Source organism: Lepus europaeus, chromosome 5, assembly GCF_033115175.1.
Source record: "Lepus europaeus isolate LE1 chromosome 5, mLepTim1.pri, whole genome shotgun sequence".
In the NCBI taxonomy this organism is placed as follows: domain Eukaryota; kingdom Metazoa; phylum Chordata; class Mammalia; order Lagomorpha; family Leporidae; genus Lepus; species Lepus europaeus.
In genome coordinates, this window is record NC_084831.1 from 154,638,338 (window position 1) to 154,662,085 (window position 23,748).

At 46.8% G+C, this 23,748-nt stretch overlaps 1 protein-coding gene across 2 annotated transcripts in view; it reads left to right on the top strand.

The window, feature by feature from the left end:
- Positions 1-23,748, top strand: part of ASTN1 (astrotactin 1) — a 339,338-nt gene that overhangs the window by 218,030 nt on the left and 97,560 nt on the right. For both annotated transcript variants that reach the window (XM_062192978.1, XM_062192977.1), the window contains exons 9-11: positions 7,512-7,586; positions 16,269-16,406; positions 16,901-17,051. In XM_062192978.1, the coding sequence (XP_062048962.1) occupies positions 7,512-7,586; positions 16,269-16,406; positions 16,901-17,051 (364 nt within the window). The remainder of the gene's footprint in view (positions 1-7,511; positions 7,587-16,268; positions 16,407-16,900; positions 17,052-23,748) is intronic.

The following is a 23,748-nucleotide window of genomic DNA, read 5'->3' on the forward strand; positions in this document are numbered from 1 at the left end:
AGCAGGAGTTGGGAATCAAACCCAGACACTCTAACATGGGATATGGGCAACTTAACTGCTAGGCCAAACAACCACTCCAGGAGGTAACCTTCAAATTAGGCTTAAAGAATAGTATAAACTACCCAAGTAAATGGGGAGGGGAAGATTCCAGGTAAAGAAACAATATTTGTAAATACTTTAAGCCTTCTATCATTCTTTATAAACTTTGGGCATCACTATCCACTATTATCTTTATGAACTTCTGAGTAAAGCCAGAGGTTCACCAGATCATCCTGGGATCGGTCATTCCAGGCACTTATTCTCCCGGAACTGGTACTCGTTGTGAAGGCAGAGGCCTGCAGTAATCCCCCATTCTTATTATTAGGATAAATTGAGGCATGGATAAAATCAGCTGGTTGTGTAGCCAGAAAAACCCATTTTTGCCATTTTTCTCCTCACCCCTTCTCATGAATACCTTGCAAACTACCTTTCTCCAGGAGCACTTTTTAAATAAACCGATGTTCTCTTTTTGTTTCACTGTTGCCTCCCTGCAAATGCATTTGGCTGGTTAGGGAAAGGCACATTCAAAACCTCTCTCTTTCCTTATGAAGTATTATATCCTATGCTGGGACCCCAAAGTGTTGTGAGTAGCTGGGAAGAAACTTTGGAAACCAAGCTTCTGTCAGAAACTTAACTAATGTGGGCCAGGAACAGACTTGAAAGCATGTACTTTCATTTAACTATGGGCCAATTATTTCCACTCAGAAAATGCTCCATTTAGTGTCAGGTGAGAGACCATGGAAGTTCAGAAAAAGCTCCCAGTTTCTTAAAGTTCATAATCAAATATCTTGTTCCTCGTTGTGACCTGCTGAAACATTCCTTCTACATTGAACTGTACCGAGGAGAATACACACACTGCACATACATACATGTACACACACATACAAATACACATTTTCTCTCTTTCTATGTTCCTATCTATTTTATATCTATCTATCTATATCTATATCTATATATCATCTATTGATCTACCAATCAATCATCTATGGATCAATCAATCTCAATCTTCTATCCATTTACTTCTATTTCTCCTCCTTCCTCCCAGGTGATTAGTCTTCCACAACCAACATCTTCTGAGCTCTGCTTCCAGGTGCCACCATTAGGTGGAAAGCTGGGACCAGCACTTAATCAATCATATAAAGGACCCTTGTCTAGAGCAGAAGCACTCCCTGTTTACAAAGAGATAGCCCCTGTGAATGGAGCATTGGGCCAGGTTGACAATACGGGGTTTCATTGGCTCAGTTGGGTTTAGGATTCGTAGAACAAAAAATCTCCAAACAGCCAAATGAAGGCCAAGCAGCAAATCAAAGCCATGGTCAGCATCTGGCCCAGCACATCACCAAGACTAAGGGAAAAATACCCCAGATCTCGGATGTGTCCTGGGGAAGAGGAGAGTTGTGGAGAGAAGCTGAAAGCTTGGCGATTGCCAGTGCTTAGAGAAGACTCTGAAAGACTGAGAAAAGAGGAGGCAAATGTTGGGTATGGTTCTCAGCACATCCCGTTGGCGTGAGTGCGCTGCTGGCTGCTGTGCTGCCAGTACACTGGGGCTCTTCAGTGGCAAAGCTTGTGCTCTCTCTTCAGACAGTGGATCCAAGGTGGTTCCCGTGCTGGCCTGCGATGTGCCTGAGTGGAGGCCATCTGGAACTGCCTCCACGGGGGGCCAACGTCTTCAAGATCTTAATGTGTCAGAATGAGAATCTTAGCTAACAAAGAAATGGGCTTTGCTCTGGCTTCTGATTCTGCCAATTTTCCTAAATTAATAAGATGTGAGTATGCTGCCCAGTTTAAGACAGAGAATGTTGGAGACCAAGTATACAAGGGTAGGTAAGATATTTAGGGCTCTTTTTGGGGACGGACTTCAACCTCTGGCCCTGTATCTAACCTGGTAGCCTACTGGCCCATCTACTAGGGAAAGGCACTATCTTCTTCTTTTTTTTAAAATTATTTTATTTTATTTATTTGAAAGTCAGAGTTATACAGAGAGAAGGAGAAGCAGAGAGAGAGAGAGAGAGAGAGAGAGAGAGAGAGATTCTTCCATCTGCTGGTTCACTTCCCAATTGGCTGCTACAGCCAGAGATGTGCAGATCTGAAGCCAGGGGCCAGGAGCTTCCTCCAGGTCTTCCCATGCCGTGTGGGTGCAGGGGCCCAAGAACTTGGGCCATCTTGCACTGCTTTCCCAGGCCACAGCAGAGAACTGGACTGGAAGTGGAGCGACTGGGACCAGAACCAGTGCCCATATGGGATGCCAGCACCAGAGGGGGCAGCTTTTACCCACTATGCCACAGCGCCGGCCCCAGGCACTGTCTTCTGAACAAAGTCACACTCTGTCCACCACAAACAGATAGAAGCTGAGGTAGAAAATCTCATTTTATTTGCCACTTGCCTGTCCCCAGCTCTAGCCCTGGAAACTAAATGGGAGTTATCTATTGCTCAAATGCCTCTACTTCCCTAGCCCCCTAGGTTAATCCAGGATACTCTCCTGACCTAGGCTATGTCAAGCAGTTCTTCCATGCTTGTGTTTTACAAACAAAGAGTAGGACTCTTTCCTCTGTATTTCTATTTATTTATTTATTTATTTTTGACAGGCAGAGTTAGAGAGATACAGGTCTTCCTTCCGTTGGTTCACCCCCAAAATGGCTACTACGGCCAGCACTATGCTGATCCGAAGCCAGGAGCTAGGTGCTTCCTCCTGGTCTCCCATGCAGGTGCAGGGCCCAAGCACTTGGGCCATCCTCCACTGCACTCCCGGGCCACAATAGAGAGCTGGCCTGGAAGAGGAGCAACCGGAACAGAATCCGGCGCCCTGACTGGGACTAGAACCCGGGGTGCCGGCGCCGCAGGATTAGCCTAGTGAGCCACGGCGCCAGCCTCTTTCCTCCGTATTCTAAGCCTGTGCAGTTAGGAGCAGGAGCTGTCCAAGGCTGTCTCCCACAGGGGTGTCTTTGATTTCGAGGGAGACCAGTACATAGTGTGAGAAGCACAGCAAGGAGTGGCAAGGGACAGTGACAAGGGCCTTTACTCCTTCCTTTTGGGCCTCCCAGGAGTAATTTCCACCTAAGCCTGGGGGGTGACTTAACAATTATCCTCTCTTTGGTGAGGCCAGCGTGGCTTTCTTACTTTGACTTGTACCCAAAGAGCCCTAATTCGGAATCCTTTGCTTTTTCAGTTGGTCTCATGTGGGTCAGCTTCAAAGTGTTTTCAGTGCTTTTAAGTCCAGCTCTTCCTTACTCTGGCCATGACTTCTGCTGGATGACCTCCTGTGGCCACTCTACTCATATGAACCAAGTTTCCCTTGATCCCTCCACACATCCAGCCTTCCCTGCACCAAGCTCGGTGATCCACCACCAACCATTACCACTTAGCTCCGGTGACTCCATCCCTCTTCCCTTTGAACAGGCTCTTCGGTTTGTCCGGCCTACATGTTTTCCTTCAAAAAGACTAGATTCCTTTGAAGGCAACAATCTCCTTGTTCTAATGTTGCTCAGTGTCACAGTCCACACACTGTAGGCCTCCATAAATATTTGCTAAATAAATCAACTCAATGATTCTCATTTCTCTGCCAGATTATCCCCAACTAAAGGGAAGAAAATAAGTGAATTCCCCTTTACTCCTTTGCTGTGCGATTTGCAGCTCTCTGACTTCCTTGACCGTCTCACAACATGCGTCCCCTCTCTGTGTGCGAATGTCAGTACTGTGTATTTAGTTGCCCTGTAGAGTGCTCACTGTGTTGGGGGAGACTTCATTGTTCTAGTCCCCATCACTCCCTCTCCAGGCCATGTGAATGCTCTTACAATATGAGGTAGAGCCTGGTCCTGGCATTGCATTTATACCTTAAGGCAAGACAGCTCCTCTATGGAAATTGTTGAATCACTCCTTATTACAGGATTTATATTTGATCCAGGAAATTGGTGAGTTTAACTTATTGAATAGATGCTTCTATGGCACGTACTAAATACCAGGCACTGCTCTGAGCCCTTTAATTGTATTAACTGGTTCCTCCTCATAACAGCCTTGCAAGGTAGACAGGATTATTAACATCAGCCTCACTTTGTAGACAAGGACATGAGGACACAGGTTGATTATGGGACTTGACCAAAGTCAAGCAATGTGCCTGCTATGCTGGAATTTGAAATAGGCAGGTTTAGCTCAGAATCCATGTCCATTTGCATTTAAAAAAATTTTTTTATTATTTATTTGACAGAGTTAGACAGTGAGAGAGAGAGAGAGAGAGAGAGAGAGAGACAGAGAGAAAGCTCTTCCTTCCGTTGGTTCACCCACTGAATGGCCGCCACGGCCAGAGCTACACTGATCCGAAGCCAGGAGCCAGGTGCTTCTCCTGGTCTCCCATGGGGTGCAGGGCCCAAGCACTTGGGCCATCCTCCACTGCCCTCCCAGGCCACAGCAGAGAGCTGGACTGGAAGAGGAGCAACCAGGACTAGAACCCGGCATCCATATGGAATGCTGGTGATGCAAGGCAGAGGATTAACCAAGTGAGCCACGGGGCCGGCTCCCATTTTCATTTTTTAAGATTTATTTATGTATTTTAAAGGCAGAGATAGAGAGAGAGGGAGAGAATTATCATCCACCAGTTTACTCCCCAAATAGCTGCAAAAACTGGGGCTGGGTCAGACCATAGCCAGGAGCCTAGCACTCCATCTGTGTCTCCCACATGGGTGATACAAACCCAAGCACTTGAGCCACCTTCTCCTGCTTTCCCAGACGTGTTAGCCAGGAGCTGGATCAGAAGTGAGGTGGTCAGGCCTCGAGTTGGTGCCATATTGCAGACAGCAGCTTAACCAGCTGCAGCACAATGGCGGCCCCCATCCATGGCCTAACCACTGTGCCCTGCAGCCTCAACTGAGATCAGAGCAGGGTTTACGCTGCACATCTGTTTCCTTCAAATCTATGTGGACTTAATAACTTCCAGGGCCTTCAAGAGCAGGTCACTGCTGTGACCTAACTTACCCGGAACATGTGGGCATGTCCTTAAAAAATGTTTCCAAGCTCATTGAATAACCATGGCCTGAATACAGGTTTATTTGTGTCATTCTGTGCAGTTAATTGTCCACATTGTAATCCATGCAGTTCTAAGATTTGGCTCGTCAAAATATATTTTCACACAACCTAGGAACCGTGCCAAGACTTAACTCTAATTACATATTGTACCAGTTTTCAGTACTAGGGATGACTGGAAGGCAAAATGTGTGTCATTTAAAATTATTAAACTTGCTTGTAAATAAATGTTATTCTGCCCCCTCAAAAAGAGACAAAATTGTGTCTCCTCTTTTAATTGTTCTTTCTAGGTGTCTAGGATCATAGGGAACCTGTTTTCTTGTGATTTTAGATTTTTTTCTTGAATTAATACTTTTTTTAGCAACCCATGAGCCACCACTTAGTGTTGAGCAGGAAAGAATTGGATTCAAACGCTACTCATTGTAGGATCACCTAGAATGAGCACAGAAAATGTGAACAACCTCTAGGAGGGAGCTGTTCATCTGATGCAAGGATTATTCACAGGACCAGTGTCTGGGGACTTTTTGGAGCCGATTCTTGTTTCCTCAGGGTGGTTCTAAATTGAATCCCACGAATAAAGTGTTTATAAATAGTAAGCATAAAAAATGAACACATTCATCTCTGTCACTCCCTTCTGTAGTTTCAATGGCCTGCCCTTGCAACTACTAACTCTATTGGGTAGTTAACTGGTTAGCTGGATGGATCAAGTCAGTGATTCTATAATACATTACATGCTATTTCATAGCAAATATTATTTAACCCCTTTTATTATCTTCAGATGAAATCCATAAATAATAAAATTTATATACACATTTCAACACGAAACTATATTTTGATAGTAATGAAGAAATAATAAAGTGATTTATAATGATCAAATAGCTATTTTAATATGCAAATGCTCTATTACAATAAAGGAAGTGATAAGGTTGGCAGACATTTGCACCCAACGTTGATTTAATATAATGTAATACGTAACATAAGAGGTAACATAAATGTGTGATGTATGAAAGAGCAATATGGACTGGGATAGATGTGCCACACTGGTGACTCAGTGTGATTATAGAAGGTATAATCCTCCCTCAATTGACGTACTAGTTACTGCATCTAGAAAATCCATCCTGCATTCAAACTGAACAAGCCAGTTTGTGCTCATAGGTTAAGTGAAGTTAGCATCCAGGCTGAATGCATTGTAAGTAGGTTTTCAACACTCACGTGAATACCACCGTGATGTTCAGAGCTTGTAAATGTGGGGAAGCTTTTTGTTGTGTAGAACAATTCTGAGCACTGTACCACTCTAGCCACCTTGCTCCACCTTCTCAGTGTTGGTAATGCCTACCGATCACCGTGTCATTCAAGAGCAACCCCATATACTTCCCAAGGTGTTATCCCCACATCAACAACCCATGAGTTAACTCTTATTAAAGTTAGCCCCAAGTAATAATTATGATATACTCTTCTGACGTTTTGTAGTCCTTGAAAGAGAAAGGAATATCTACAATAAAATGCTCAATAATTGAGTTTGATATGAAACTGTGTCATGAGAAAAAGGGCTAACTACTTCCCGTGGGCACAGTAGCTCGGGACCAGCACAACACCTGGACTTTGCTAAGTCCTGCCTGAGTGCCTAAAGGACTTTGGTCGTGTCCTATATCTGGGCCAGTGAAGAGATACACACTATTTACAAGAATAGCTTTGTTACTTTCTAGAATATGTGACAAAAGCCTACATGCTCATTAGCAAAACTTGTAATTATGACTTATTTGAAAACACGATTTCAATTATGTGTGTTTGAGTGGCACCATTAAAATTTTTGACAACATCCTGGACCTATCAAAGACTCAAAACCCTCAGGGCATTTTTAGACAGAAAGGGAACACGTTGGAGATCCTGTTTGAGCTGTATCCCTTGGCCCAAGAGATTTGCTTAGTCTTTATAACAGTCTGTTATTGATTCTTTTGTTACAAATGAGAAAGTTTGGCTTCATGAGGCAATAATCCACCCAAAGTTGGACCATTGGTTCAATAGCAGAGCAGGGTTTGAACAGAAATTTCTGGTTGCAAAGGCTTTGCCTTTCTCGAGAAATCATGCTGCCCTTCTTTCTTAAGTGGAGCAAAGTCAGCTTACTGTAAATCTATGTCTCAGGGACCATAAATTAGGGATCTTTGAGGCCCAACTTAATATAATTTTACCCTATATGACCTTTATATGTTATTCTAATCATTGTGTCTATTAAATCCCACGTTTCTAGTGGTTCAGTGGTTTTTATTTTGCTCCTGTTCTTGGTCGGATTCCAAGACTCAAGGTCATGTGTGAGCTCACATTTCGTGAGTTTCTTAAGGACAGGGCCCTGTCCTCTTCATCTTGGGGTCTCTACAGCCTAGCATGGTGCCTGGCACAAAGTAGGTGTTCAGCAAGTGTTTGTTGAGTGGACTTTAACTGAATGATGTTTCTCCTTTTAGGCCTTGGCCTTACACAATATTTCAGCGAGGTTTTGACCTGGTTTTGGGAGAGCAGCCCTCTGATAAAATATTCAGGTAAGTGGTTGTCTAGGGACTTGCTTATGAATGTCTGCAAGGCCAGTGTCCCACTTCCCATGGAGCTTCCCTTCCTAGAGGTGACATGTAAAATGTAAAATGCAATTTTAGCAGTTCCATCCCCCTGGCAGCAAAAGCACTTGCTCCCAAATCCTGCCCAGTAATAGCATGGAGGACTTGGAAGTCAGAAAGGCTCTGTTTGGGTCCTGGTTCCCTTCCTTTCCGGCTCTGTGAACCTCGGCGATTTACAGAAGCTTTGGAGCCTCCAGCTTCCTCAGTTGTCAATCCGGGCTGTATTACGTACCTGGCTGGTATGTTGTGGGCGACATGTGATACAATGCAGCCAAAGTCCCTGGCAAAGAAAATGACATAGAGCAGGCAATGCCAGTTTCTGTATCTCCATTTTGTATCTAATTTATACCTTCCTCAGAATCTTGAGTTGTTCAAAATGAATCCTCCTTGTCTCCCCCCTTTTCTAAACTCTACCTCATTATTATTTTCATATATATATATATATGTATATATGAACACACACACATATACAATCCCCCTAATCATATTTAATGCTTCTGGTCCCTCCTAAACTTCTACCTACACACCTAGGAATAGCATGTCTTAGAAAGTTCCTTAAGCAAAAAAGGAATTTGGGTGCAGTCTTGAGTTATTAGATTTTCATAAAGTTTAACTCACACTACATCTTAGTTGGGTCATATGTTTATTTCCAAACTAAGAGGTTATCACCCATTCATTTCGTCAGTGTGCTCCTCACTTAACACCCATTTGACTGGTGCCTAACATGTGCCAGAGGCTGCGCTTGGCCTGGCGGTGTGGACAAATCCTCTGCTGGAGGACATAGATAGTCCTGCACGGGGGGCTGATGTCAGAGAGTGCATTCCTTTATGCATTCCTTGTTGGACAAGCGGTGAGCGGCCAGGAGACATGGAAGGCTTGCTTCCTTTCCGCTGTGCCAGGGCTCACACACTACCAGGTTTCCACACCCTTTCCCGGACGTTCCCTGCCAGTCGTTCTTGACTTAGGTGTTAACTTTTGCTCCTGCCCTCTGCTCCTTGAATGCACTCCTCAGCAAAGCTTGCTCTTTTCCTCCTGGTAACTTGGAATGAGCACAGCTCGCCTACAGCAGAGTTCTCCTAAGGCGTGCTTCTGGCTGGAGTGCGGGTTTCCAGAGCCGTGTCCTCAGCAGGCCGTCACTGGCCCTTTTCTCTCCCAAGTGTCTCTCCAGGGGCAGGCCGGGTCCCCTTAATGACATTGGCTGCAGGCTGCTTTTGAGAATTGGTGCTGCGAGAGATGTCAGCTAGGTTCCTTGGACTGTGATTTGGGCATTTAAATTTCCCAACAATGATATATCATTCGACTGACTTTTTCTCCCTTTTTCCTACTGCTAGTCTTACTAGAGCCTTCAAAAAGGGTGATTTGGGGAACGTGGTAAAGTTGGATTAGCACAGATAAGTTCCCTGTTCCCTGGAAGTCACAAATATAAAACAAGGATCTTAATGAAATTGCTATGAGGACAGGACTTGCACAGAAGCTGTGTTTCTATCCCACACATACCATTTTTTTCAAACTGCCAACTGGATGTGATCTGCAGCACTTACCTGGAGATCCATTGTGTGGTTCGGTTCTTGAGATCAACTATCTCAGGGGCCAATGGGCCAATTAGTAAGTGTTTAATTCTTTTGATCCTTAGCTAACAACAACTAGTCTCTCAGATGAAAGCAATAGGTCATAATCTGTATATTTTAGGTATAAGGGACTTACTTAGAAACCAGTCTGGGGTTGAGTAAACCACCTGCCACCTAGTGCCACTATAGCTACTCTGGAAAGTTCCATGACCTGGGCAGTAATTATACTATCTATCTTCCAAATGATCTACTGTCAGAATAACTTGAATATTCCCACGCTGCATATTTGCTTATACCCTTTTCTGTAGCAAGAATGCATGTTCTCCTAATAGAAATACTACCCATGTTCATGATCAAGACCAAGTCTTGTCTAAACCCAACATCTATTTAACACCAACAGTCAAGGCACTGTTTCAAGTGCTATAGATAGGACCAGACAAATATGGCCAAGATAGTCCCTGACTTCAAGAATTTACAGTTTCATACAGGAAGTGGTTATCATCCCCAGCCCTCTCTGGGAATCCTCAATGTGCTTTCAAAATGTCCAGCAATTGTACTCATCAGATACCAACTAATTCAGACGTCCAGGGATGCTTGACCAGGTCTTGACAGTTTTTTAAGAAGACAATGGTGCATTTAACCTGTAGCTAGGATTGAGAAATTCTTCTTTGACACTTTGCCAGTCTACTATAACAATTTATGAAGATGTCCTCCTTCCAAATTTTTATAACAATGATAGCATCAATTGTCCTTTATTTCATTCTCATTTTTAATTTGCCTATATGCTGCCCTAATGAAATAATTTTCCTTTTTTAAAAAGCATTTATTTATTTTTTTGAAAGGTAGTTATAGAGAGGCAAAGACAGAGAGACAGAGAGAGCTTGCTTCCATCTGCTAGTTCACTCCACAAATGGCCACAATGGTCAGAGCTGAGCTGATCTGAAGGCAGGAGCCAAGAGCTTCTTCCTGCTCTCCCATGTGGGTGCAGGGACCCAAGGATGTAGACTATCCTCCTCTGCTTTCCCTGGTGCATTAGCAGGGAGCTGGATAGGAACTGGGATAACCAGGACTCGAAATGGAGCCTATATGGGATGCCAGCACTGCAGGCAGTGGCTTTACCCACTATGCCACAGTGCCGGCCCCTGACATAATTTTCTTGAGGGAAGGGGTGGTAGCCTATAGAGCAGTACAGATTTAGTATCTAACATATAATTTTAAACATAGTAGGCTTCAGGAGACATCTGTAGAAAATCATCTCAGACCTGTGCCACAGCTCAATAGGCTAATCCTTCGCCTGTGGCACCTGCACCCTGAGTTCTAGTCCTGGTCGGGGCGCCAGATTCTGTTCTGGTTGCTCCTCTTCCAGGCCAGCTCTCTGCTGTGGCCCAGGAGGGCAGTGGAGGATGGCCCAAGTGCTTGGGCCCTGCACCCACATGGGAGACCAGGAGAAGCACCTGGCTCCTGGCTTCGGATCAGCGTGGTGCACCGGCTGCAGCGGCCATTTGGGGGGTGAACCAATGGAAAAGGAAGACCTTTCTCTCTGTCTCTCTCTCTCACTGTCCACTCTGCCTGTAAAAAGAAAGGAAGAAAGAAAGAAAGAAAGAAAGAAAGAAAGAAAGAAAGAAAGAAAGAAAGAAAGAAAGAAAATCATCTCAGGTATTTTCTGAGGACTTGAAGCCAGACTAGGAAAAGAGCTTTGTATCCATCCTAACCTCAGTAACCTGCAATCCCAAGTAGCCCAGGAAGGGCCCAAGCTAGACCCAAAGGCTCACAGACCTCCCGCCTGAATCTTCTCATCAAATACATGCCAGTCTGTGTCTCTTCCCCTGGGGCTGGGAGAGGATCACTGCATTCCACTAGACCCCGTGGGGGCAGGGATTGGTGTGGACCAGGATTCATCGTCAGAGAAATCCCCCCCAAGTGTGCACCTGCATCCCTGGGAACAACACCTCCTCCTGGAACAGCCTGCTCTGGGGAGGAGTGAAGATGCCAGGTCAAGAGCTATTAACAGTTTTCCACATTCCATTCCATGCCAAGCTGTGGCAAGAACACAGGCTTCCTGTGTCCAACACTCTAGGGTGAGTGTTTGTTTCTGAACAGAAATTTCTAGCTCCAGTTCAGTAGGGCCATGTGGTGTACAGCTGAGCCCTCAGTGGCCGTGGTCACCACCAGCTGTCACAAGAGAAGGCCCGACTTGGGAAAGCAATCCAGAGGCTCACTCAACGTCTCCTGGGTGGCTTTCTGAACTCATTGCTGCCAAGACTGCCTGAGTTAGGGACAGCCGAGATTTCAGGACACAGCTTTGCTCTGACAGTTTGTTCTATATTTGGCTTTTGGAGTTACTCAGTAGATTTTGCAGATGAAAGAAAATTTTAGAATTTCATAGGCGTAAGCCAGCATGGCTGGAAAGCCGCGGTTCTCCACCCAGAATCAGACCACCTGATCTTAACCATTTATTTGGGGATGACCTTGCAGGAGGTGCTAACCTTTTAAAACTGTTAATTGATGAATTGGTAAGATGAGGCCCAATTACCTACCTCAGTGACCTGTGGCGAGGACAAATGGAGCAAGCTCTGCAGGGTACCTCACCCTTGAGGGTTCTCCGTCAAGGTCACTCTCATCCCACTTTGCTTCCCCTACAGGGTTTCATCTCAAGTATATCAGAGATTGAAGGCAGTTACATTGTTTTCCTTGTTAACTTCCCATGTAGTGTTTGAGAGGCTGCTGTACCCTACAGAAAGTCCTCCCACTATCAGATCCATCTTGACCATTAAATCCATGCAAACTCTTACCCTGCTTCACACAGAGGGTAATCTCCACTACCACCTCAAAGTGTGAACATTGGCGTGTTTTCCCCTGGAAGCCTGAGCAAACTAAGGAATCTAACGAAATCTCCTTCATGATCAGTCTATAATTATTTAATGAGTGATCTCTTTGGGCCAGAAATTGTGTTGGGCATGGAGAATACAAAGATGACAACGTACTAACTGCTGTCATCCAAGAGAATACATTCTCATTGGTAGCTATGAACACAAGTGAAGACAGTATTGTGGGGACTGTGTATAAAGTGCACAGCGGAGAGTCACTTGCTTGGCCTCAAGTTTGAGGGTGAAGGTTCGGGGTGGTCCTGGAATGATGTGTCTTTATGACTTTAATTCAGTCTTAAAGTGACTCAAATTCAGAAAAAAATAGGTCAAAGAAAATTCAGAAAGTAGGAGTGTTAGGAGCAGAGGTAGAGGTGGGCCCGTCAGGATGACTCAGGAGCTAGAGTCGGGTGGTACCGTAGGTGTGCAGTGTGCAGAGTCAGGCAAAGCTGAAGATGTGTGGGAAGGGACACCTTTGGAGGTTTGAGTCTGGCTACAGAGCATGGGGTTCTGTTAAAGAGTTTAAGTTTAAGGCCGGCGCCATGGCTCAATAGGCTAATCCTCGGCCTTGCACACCAGATCCTGTCCCGGTTGCCCCTCTTCCAGGCCAGCTCTCTGCTGTGGCCCGGGAGTGCAGTGGAGGATGGCCCAAGTGCTTGGGCCCTGCACCCGGATGGGAGACCAGGAGAAGCACCTGGCTCCTGCCTTCGGATCAGCGCGGTGCGCCGGCCGCGGCGGCCATTGGAGGGTGAACAAACAGCAAAGGAAGACCTTTCTCTCTGTCTCTCTCTCACTGTCCATTCTGCGCGTCAAAAAAAAAAAAAGTTTTAGAAAAGATGTGGTTTATTTCTTTCTTAGGAGTTAATTGTGTACAGAGGAAAGTTGTGAGATGGATGAACATGGACGTTTCTCTCCCAAAAGGAAAACCAGTCATGGGAATCATATTAGAACTGCCAGTTGTTTCCTAATGTCTGTCATATAAGTTATCCACCGCAAGTCACCAACTGACTGCTCTGTAGCAATGCAACAATTCTAATTCAAAAACCAAAGCAGAAAACAAAAACTCATCTCTCTACTCAGTGAGCTGCCCCCTCCCTGTGCCATGCAGGCCTGTAGATGTTCTCTCTGACACAATACTCACACGCCATATTTGTGGGGCCCTCACCAGAACCTGCCTGTTAAGATGGTGCTAGTTCGGCTGGCGCCGTGGCTTAACAGGCTAATCCTCCACCTTGCGGCGCCGGCACATCGGGTTCTAGTCCTGGTCGGGGCACCGGATTCTACCCCGGTTGCCCCTCTTCCAGGCCAGCTCTCTGCTATGGCCTGGGAGTGCAGTGGAGGATGGCCCAAGTGCTTGGGCCCTGCACCCGTGTGGGAGACCAGGAAGAAGTACCTGGCTCCTGGCTTCGGATCAGCATGATGCGCCGGCTGCAGCAGCTATTGGAGGGTGAACCAACGGCAAAAAGGAAGACCTTTCTCTCTGTCTCTCTCTCACTGTCCAATCTGCCTGTCAAAAAAAAAAAAAAAAAAAAAAAAAAAAAAAAAAAAAAGATGGTGCTAGCTCCTGTGCTGAATACAAGAGCATACAAGACTTCTGAGGTTGTTTACTTCAACCAATGTGATTCTTTTTAAGGATTTATTTATTTATTTGAGAGGCAGGGTTACAGAGAGAGAGGCAGAGAAGGAGAAAGGTCCTCCATCCACTAGTTCACTCCCCAAATGGCCACAGCCGCCAGAGCTGGGCTGGAGTCAGGAGCTTCTCCCAGGTCTCTCATGGGGGTTTGGGGCCCAAGGACTTGGGCCATATTCTACTGCTTTTCCAGGCCACAGCAGGGAGCTGGATCAGAAGTGGAGCAGCCAGGACTTGAACTGGTGCCCATATTGGTTGAGTTGCCTGCACTGCAGGCAGAGGCTAACCTACCACTCACAGCGCCTACCCCTCATGTTCATCGTTAATCCCCAGATTCCAGATGCCTTGGAGCAATCACCACACTGAATCAGATCCCTTAATTTTGCCACATGAATGTGTGTGTGAGTGTGAGTGTGTGCATGTGTGTGTGTATGTGTTAACGGATAGTCAAGCCTTCGATTTTACCAGCTGCAGCGGATTTCTTTTAAAAATGTATTTATTTATTTGAAAGGCAGAGTGACAGAGAGAGAGCGAGAGGTAGAGAAAAAAAAGATCTTCTGGCTGCGGGTTCTCCCCCCAAATGGCCACAACAGTAAGAGCTGCGCTAGTCCCAAGCTAGGAGCCAGGAATTCCATCCAGGTCTTCCACATGATGGGAGGGGCCCAAGCACTTCAGCAGGGAGCTGTATCAGAAGCAGAGCAGCCAGGACTCAAAACGGTTCTCCAATATGGGATGCTGAGGTTTAACTTACCACGACACAACGCCAGCCCCAACACAGTGGATTTCTTTTGTCCCCAAGTAAAGATTGTCTTCATGGGTTGCAGGCCCCTCCCTGCACAGACCTTGTCCACCCACCGCCTCATGCCCCTGACGATTTGGATGCCTCCACAGAGCAAGAAGCAACTCTTATTTTTTTTCAATTTATTTATTTATTTGAAAGGCAGAGTTACAGAGAGACAGAGACAGAGAGTTGAGAGAGAGAGAGAGAGAGAGAGAGAGGCAGAGAGAGGTCTTCCATACACTGGTTCACTCCCCAAATGGCTGCAATGGCAGAAGCTGGGCCAATTTAAAACCAAGAGCCAGGAGCTTCTTCCAGGTCTCTCACAAGGGTCCAGGAGCCCAAGCACTTGGGCCATCTTCTGCTGCTCTCCCAGGCCATAGCAGAGAGCTGGATCAGAAGTGGAGCAGCCGGGACGCGAGTCAGCACCCATACGGGATGCCCGCACTCTACACCACAGTGCCAGCCCAAGAAGCATCTAATAGTCTAGTGCCGCTTAATGCAGAGATCAGCCCCACGAGCCAGAGGAGGCGCGAACCAAGAGGCAGTTGGAGATGGGAAAGAAAGGCTGCAGATCCTGGCCATGCCCCCGCTGACCTGGCTGACCGTGCCCCTTCCTTAGGAATCTCCTGCCGTTAAGGTGGCACCTGCCTCCTCCTCTTTCAGCCTCTCTCTCCTGCCGGGGCGCACTCTCTCTGTGTCTGTCTGTCTCTGCGTCCGTGTCTATCTGCCTGTCTTTCTCTCGGTGTGGATGGGAATCCTCTGACTGGGCTGCCGGGTAACTAGGAGCCAGGCCAGGAGCTGACCTGTGGCCAGCATTCTGAAGAAGTCATGAGTGTTTCAGGCAACCCAGGGAGAGAAGAGAGGAGCGCACGTGGTAGGGGACAGAAAGGAGCTCTGAAATGATGCTCTGTGATCCGCGTGCTGACGGAGCCACTGCCAAGTTCACCTAATTGTATGCATCCTTGAAGTGTTCCTCCTTCCACATTAGCTTGGGAGGGGACTCGAGACTGCCACATCCCACCCACACTGGCTGTTATCCCTTGGACTATTTCTGACTGTGAACACAGAGCATTTGAATGCCTTTGAAATGAAATGAATGAATAAATAAACAAATAATGTCTCATGGTTTCCTTAAGCTCTCTCTTGAAATGCTGATGAATTCTTTTATTCCTTTTAGCCCTTGTTATAAGAATAACAATAATAATAATAACAAAAAAAACCTCTTCCCTCTATCCCAAGGGTTAGCACTGTCAGCAAGGGGTGTGGGTAGCTGTGCAGAGAATAGATCTGGACCTGTTCGTTTGCTCATCCCTCTTCTCTCCTCTCTGGAGGCTGCTGGCTTCAGTCATTTCTGTTTCCTTCACACAGGAGCAGAAGAGGGGAACTTTCTCCCTTCCCTTTCCTTGTTAGGGCTCCTCCAGGCACAGAGAGAAACCATGGCTACCGCTGTGGGTGTGCAGCCTGCAGGATGGGGACGGTGGGAGGCTGGCATTTCTCCTCAATTAAAATGATTCCAATTATATCTGACTTAAGACAGGGGAAGCCCAGCTTCCAGTCTGAAGAAAGCTGAAACTTGCTTTTTATGACTTGATAAAAGCCACTTTTAATACCTGCTGAGTGGGCGCCGCCGTGTGAGCAGGAGTAGGTCTGTCTGCCTCCCTCGGACTCGGTAAACGCCAATCAGCCTGGAGAGGAGCGGGAGCAGTGGGAGAGCTGCAAGGCCGTGGGCCCCCCGCCGTAACCCCCTGGTGCTGGGTGTCCCCGCAGGTTCACCTACACCCTGGGAGAGGGCATGTGGCTGCCGCTCAGCAAGAGCTTTGTGATTCCTCCAGCTGAACTGGCCATCAACCCCTCCGCCAAGTGCAAGACAGATATGACCGTGATGGAGGACGCTGTGGAGGTCAGGTGAGTCCAGCTTCGGGGGGCAGCGGCCAGCGCAGGGCTCGGGAGGCTGAGAGCGACAGTTCCTGAAGGTTCTAGGTGCCGGGCTGAACGGGAGAAGCCGGCAGGCTGCCTCCAAACTCGTCAGACCTGGTGCCAGGATCTGCTCTTTATCTGGGTCAATAACGTGCACTCCAAGGCCTCGTCCCTGGAATAAGACATAGAGTTTGTAAGCACTTCCCACATCCCCTAAGGACTGACAGGCAATAAAATATTAATTTCCTCGCTCAAGTTTAGACCTCCCTCTCTGACCAGGCGCTACAGGCCTTGGCTCAGTTCCCAGACATGAGGATTGCCCATAACTTGTTAGTTCAAGGCCCGCAGTATAGTTGATCTTCTACTTCAAGGAGGGAGAGCGAGTCATGCTCCAGCTGACCCGATACGGGCAAGGGATGGGATGTCACCTGTTGCTCTGAAATCCCCGTTTCCTTCCTACCTCCCGCGGTTTCTCCCCACAGAGAAGAGCTGATGACGTCCTCGTCCTTCGACAGCCTGGAGGTTCTCTTAGATTCCTTTGGGCCGGTGCGTGACTGCAGCAAAGATAACGGGGGCTGCAGTAAGAATTTCCGCTGCATTTCAGATCGGAAGTTGGACTCCACCGGCTGTGTGGTGAGTCTGCCTTGCCGGGCTAGCCGTTCCCATTGGGCGTGATGGAGAGGGGAGGGACACACGAGGAAGTGCTGTGATCCTCTGCTGAAAGCACCAATTCGTGTCAATTAGGCCTTTTTCTCTTGCTAGGGCTGAGGAGTTCATCACCAGTCCCTAATCAAGAAGTGCTATGGACCACCTATTATGTGTACTATAGCTCGCCAAGGGAAGTTTCATGAATCATGTAGTAGAAATATCTTTCCAGTTTTGCAAGATGATTAGTGAGGATGCCTTAAGAATGAATTAATTCCTAGTACTATGAAACATAATAGGAAATTTTGGGGAGAAACCCATTTAAAGCTATGGTAAGGAGAGCAGTAAGCTATTCCCAGAATGGCAGAGAAAAATCTAAGTAGAATTGTGTCCCCTTCGAGACCACAGCAATGATTCCTGCTTCTTTAAAGGTGGGTTTCTATTTTAATGTTGGCTCTGTGGACTTTGGTTGCTTTTACCCTGCATGATGCTATTAACTAGTGAGACTATTTGGGGCAGTATGGACAAGACATGAAGATGGAATGGATGTGAAGATTGCAAAGAACCGCCAGGTAATGAAGGTAGGGGCTGAGGGAGCCATCAGATGCTGGATGCTTTCTGTTGGCCATCTCCATGCCCCTCCACACTACAGACAACTCTAGATCTCCAAGAGGAGAGGCAGTGGGACAGAGAAGGCAGTTAGGTAAACCAAGCTAAGTGAGCACAGAGGAAGTAGAACATCATTCCTTGAGACCCACAGCTGTGCAGCACTGGGGCATAGACCCAGGGACTTCCAGCTGTGTGGGGGTTATGGTGACCACCTTACTTCCCACTTTGACATTTGGGGCTCGGTGAGGGAACCCAGAGTAAAGGCAAGCTGCCTAGGTGCTGAGCTGATGGCATTGTTCACCCTCCCCCTGGCCCCAGATCTGCTCTGCTCTTCTGTCCAGAGAACTGTTCACCATCAAAAATGGATTTGCACCTGGGGTCCTGTGTGGAATTCTCCCAGCCCTAAGGGCTCTGCAGACTTTGAGCAGTTAGGCTACGGTTGACAAGAGTCTGATTTGTCCGAGAAGGGAGAGAAAATGAAGATGAGAACAGAGAAAAGGATAAATCTACGGGGGCAGATAGAAGGAGAACTGGCAGGTGCATCATAAGGAGGGGAGAGAAGAACTGAGGGGATCGTCAGAAAAATCCTCTTAAGGTCAGTCTTCCAAAGACCGCCACGAGCTAAGTTGGTGTCCCACAGTCCTCCTCCCTTTGCCTGATCCACTCTCACACTGGTCTTAAGCAATGAGCTCCTCTGCTGGGTCCCTCGGGAGCGGCAAGCTGAGATTTTTATTTAATTATTTATTTTGTAAACTACTCAGCCTGCATGTCTTCGTCTAGACTTCAGCCTTTCGTTCCTCATTACTCTCTGGGGTCGTTCGAACACTGAAACGCTCACTGTGTGTGCACACACAGTGACCCTCTTGTGAGTTAAGCGTGAACACGCATTCACACACTTGCACAGGATAGCTAGTCCATCTCTTGTTCCCCTCTCTGTCCTCTCCTGAGCCGCTCAGGGTTTGCCTGTCAGACACCACCATTGGGTGATCCTAGCCCCTCTAGCTTGGCATCTAGCTGGTACTTTAAGCACTGTGATCTGTGAGACAGAACTAGCAGAAATAGTTCCAATGAATATGCATTTGCAATAAGGCTGCTGCCTTTTAGAATTGGAGCCACTGCCGGAAAGTCACCCAATTATCCCAGTATTTGGTATTAGCATAATGCTTTGAAGTCCATGGTCCACGTGACTCCTGGAGGAAGAGGGGGCAGGCTGATTGGCAGGCCCATTGAATTGGCTGTTTTTCATTGGCTAGGAGGCGTACGATCCCTGGGGCAGGAGGACTGATGGGTTGACAGCTGGTGCATCACATCGTGAGCCTTGTGACTCTATGGAGAAGAGCAGAGACTTGACTTTGAGCCTGGCCTGACTCCACTGGGCATCAGTGCCACCACCCCAAATACCTGGGGAGTTAGAGCAGTTCTTTGTCACTTGGAGGTGGACAAAGGCATCAGCTGCACTAACTACAGTTGGAGAACTGGCCCGCCTTCCGCCTCTGCACGTAAACCCTTATATTCAGTCCTCTGGCTGCTGAACTCGAAGGCTTCCCATACTTTCATGAAAGAGATGCGGAGCTCATAGCGCTTTGGACCTTGAGGAACCTGGGAAAGGGACAAGGATGTGGAGAGAGACAGAGCGTGCCCCTACACATTCTCCTGACTGATGGGTGGGATTCATGTTCTGTCCACATCAGCTGCTCAACCCTCCTTCTTTCTAGGCAGGCAGGGCACGTTTCTCAGTTGTGCATGGACTCCCACAGGGTTAATTGCTAGCCGGTTAATTGCCTTGTTGTTTATGTAGTCTCTGAGGACAGGAAACAAATACGCGTGAAAGGCACAGACCTGTACAGACCACAGTCGTGCTGTTCCCAACCAGAACACTCAACAGCCGGGGACTATTGAAGTCCCAACAATGTCAGCCACCCAGCAAACCCTGCTGCTTGTCCTCACTGTGGGAGTGGGGGCAGTGGCAGCTCTCTGTCCCTCTACTGTACTACTCTACTGCTGCTGTTAAAAAGTCAGTGCAGATTCAGGGGCTTCACACTACATACATTTTTCGTGGGTGATGTTCAACAAATTCATGGAAGATACATTTCATGAAAAAAGTATGTGTGTTTTCAAAAATCGTTCCACTCATTAAACTGATTTTTAATTCCATTTTCCCATGAACTTTTTGAACTTGCCCGGTTTCTTGCAATGCAACGTGAGTCTCACTGGGCTAAAAGCAACGTGTGTCAAATTGTGTGCCTTTCCGGGGGCTCCTGGGGAGGGTCCTTTCCCTGTCTGTTCAGGCTTCTACAGCCGACTCACCTCGCGTGGCTCAGTGCCGCCCTCCCCATCTTCAAAGCCAACACCCTTGCATGTTTTCTGACCATTCTTCTGGACACATCACCTGTTCTATCCAGCTCTGCCTCCTTCTCCCACTTATAAGAAAGCCCGTGATCACATTGGGCCCTGCGTAAATAATCCAGGATAATCTCTGCCTTTCGAGATCCTTAACTTAATCACATCTGCAAAGTCCCTTTTGCCAGGGGAGGTAATGTGTTCAGAGGTTTCTGGGATCACGTCACAAGACGTCTTTGAAGGGACCATTCCTGGAGATGGCAGTGGGGACTGGAGCAGACATGGGCAGGACTCCAGCCTCCCCCCTCCTCCCAGCTTAGAACTAGGGCATCTTCCTCCCTTTCAGAGGGACCCACTGAAGTTCAATATCAATTTGGTTTGAAACTTTGGAAATGATTTTCAAGGCCTTGCTTTAAAGGAAAAAGAAAGCCCGCGTTGTCATGTTCCTTCATCATCTTCACATTCGTTGTAAAAGTGGTCAAAAACTTGTCTTTGCTTTGTGAGTTTCTGAGCATCCTTCGGACAGCGGGCTGTGGTGACGGAAGAGAGAGCGGTCAGCTTGCAAGCCTTCTCGCGTGTTGGGCACACACCCTCCATCGCCCAAGCATCACGCTCTAATGAGCTTTGAATTACCCTGCGACCCTGCCACGCTTCCCTCCACATGCGGTCCGCAGTGTTTCCCATGACATGTGTCATTTCACCTCTGTCAGAGCACAGATGTGTGGAGACCATTAGAGCTGACCATCTCCTGCGCTCGCTGTAGGACCGTAAGCGAGATAATGCCTCAGAGGCTTCTGGAGAAATGGGAGCACGAAGCTATCAGAGCCTGAAATAAAAATTGAACTTCGTCCAACTTTTTCCCTTGGGAGAGGCCCAGTGTGGCTTGGGCCTGCCTGTCAGAGCCCGTCAGAAAGTTGTGGAAATCATTATTTGTGAAAGCAATACGATTGTTATCTAGTAAAGGAAAACCTACTGTGAGTAGAAATTAGGCTGCACATCGTGTGAGTCTCCCAGGTATTGTGAGGTAGGCTCAGCGGCAGGTGCGTGTCCCTCTACTCCCAGGGGACCTGAAGATGCTCAGGCATCCATCACTCATAGTCAGCTGCCAACAGAGCAGCCACTCGGCCGTGGGGAACAGCAGTGCGCATGTGTCAGGCTTAGCAAGATTTCACTAGCCTCCTCGGTAATGAATCAACCGGCAATCACTGGCAGAAAAAGTGGGGAATGATGGCAAAGAAAAGTTGAATGGGGAAAATCATTCTAATCTCATTAGCAAATTATGCCTTAGACCAGTAATAAGTCAAGAAGCCATGAGCACTTCATGAAAGATGATTAACCTTGTGTATTTTAGGGGTCACTGAAATATGAGCTCATTTGTTAGAATTTCATGAAGGGAGAGGGTTGCTGCCATAATAAATGGAGTTTTCTTCTTGTGCTTGTAGTTCATAAAGTCCCCAGGACTACTAACCTGTGCAAAGAGAGGTTAATATATGACCTTGGGCCTCTCTCCTAAGCAAACAGCTCTCTTTCAATGAGCAACTGGAGGCTCTGTCCACAGCCAGTACCAGAGAACATCCAGGCTCCTCCTGGAGGCAGGATTTCCTCCTGACCACTGGGCTCTGATTACAGACACAGCAGGAAGAAGGAAAGCATGGTTTAGAAATTATAGTGTCATTTTATATTTAAATGTAAATTTTGAGGGAGCCTGTATTATAGAATACCCCCAAAACCGATTAGAGGTATTGCTATAAAACCCCCAAAAGTGGGTCTACTTGTGCAAAGCATAGGAAGCCAGTTACACTGCGGTGATGGGGGAAGGTAGAAGTTTGTTTGCAGTGCAACAGAGCAAGGAGTCAGGCGGCTATGGTAGCTATGGCTCAATTCCTGGATTCCCTGAGGGATTAAAGCAGCGAATCTTACAAAAGTGGGGCTTGAGCAGGGCATGACCAGCCCATAGTTGGACTTCCCATTGGTTCACAGTGGGTGTGACCTTCCTTTGATTGGTCATCGGTGAAGTCAATGTGTTTCTTTTGGAATGGCAAAGGTGTGTGCCTGTGTGTCCGGTCCTAAAGGTACACTGGGTATTATGACTGTATTTGATCAGGACCTGTGAGTTCTTGTTACATTCTTGGAATGGAGGCTGGCATTGAGAAATTAACCCTAGGGAAAACTTAAGTCTTTGTGGTTCAGGGTCTTGGTTCTGGTTTTACCTTTGTGTCACTCCTTTAATTTATGAGTTACTCTTTATAGAGTAACTGGGAATAGAAAGAGAGATACTGAGGCCTGATAAAGTCTACATCAAAGACATTGGGGTAAGGGTTTGGCTTCCCCTAGGCTGAATGTACAAGCAACGGAGAGATGTTTGAGGAATTAAGCAATTCTTTGTACAGGACTGTCTACATATATCATCTTTAATCCAACCACACATACACCATTTTACATTAACTCCTTGGGGAATGGGTCATAAGGTTCCCAAGGGTTAAGAAGAAAACTATTTTTGGTTTGCCTTTTTTTTTCCTGGAAATCTTTCTAAAACATTTTAGTCAGAAATGCAGCCCAAGTAAGTTATAGTGCCATAAAGATAATTGCATCTTTTTCAGTGATTGAGAATCTTATCTTGCCTTCAAGGTCATCACTCTGAACAGTGTGTGATGTTCTGTCCTGAAATCTTTGCAGTCATAGTGTGTGTGTGTGTGTGTGTGTGTGAAAGAAGAGAGAGAGAGAGAGAGACAGAGATGACACAGAGACAGAAACTATTAGGTTGAGTCTACAAACCCATAATTCATAATTGATCTCAGAATATACTCCAAGAATTTCTTAAGATAACCAGATCGACCATGAATACACAGGGTTGCTTTACCTTGTTGACACCTTGACTTAATTGCTTTGGGGATTCTAGCTAATCCATATGTCATCACATTTGAGAAGCAGCATGGTGGAATGGATACAACATGTAACAAGCTTGGGGGTCTGACAGATCTTGGCCCAAAGTCTGATTCTGCCACTTTTCAGTGCTGTGACCTTAGTTTTGCTCACCTGTAACATGGTGTATGTGTGGTTGGGATTGAAGATGATTTCTGTAGACAGTCCTGTACAAAGAATTGCTGAATTCCTGATAGCTGTTATTATTAGTTTTAGCTCTGTTTATAAGAAAGGAAAATTCAGCTTGAACACGGCAGCTGACTGTTCTCTCTCAGTCTCCTAGGGCAGTGTATATAGCAAGTGATCCAATGTAGCATGACAATGGTCTTTTAGGCCGGGGTTTGAAATTCTGGAACAAAGCCTGCTCCTGTTTCATTGGTGAAGGCTTTGTCAAAAACCACGCTTGAAGGAGCAATCTGAAGACAAGCAGGTGGAGGGACGATGGGAGTCCTGCCTGGTTACTGAGATAGGGGGTGCAAGGCCTGCAGGTGGGAGTAACAGGACTGGCTTCATTTCTGCCTGCTGGTGTCTACTAAGCCTTATAGAACACAAAACATGGACTCAGCAATCCACGCAGCCCATTTAATTCCAATCAAACGTCCACGTTTCCATACCCACTCGATGCCTCGGCAGCTGCACAGGCCGAAGCCAGCTTTCTTTTGGTGACACATCTGGCCTGACAGCTGGGTAGGCAAGGCATCCGATGGATGGGGGGCTAGTAAAACATGGGGTGCAATCCTCAGCTGCCTCATTTGTTTGTTTACCATCATCTGAAACATCTGGGTTCGCACCACACTGGGCAGCCCTGGAAACT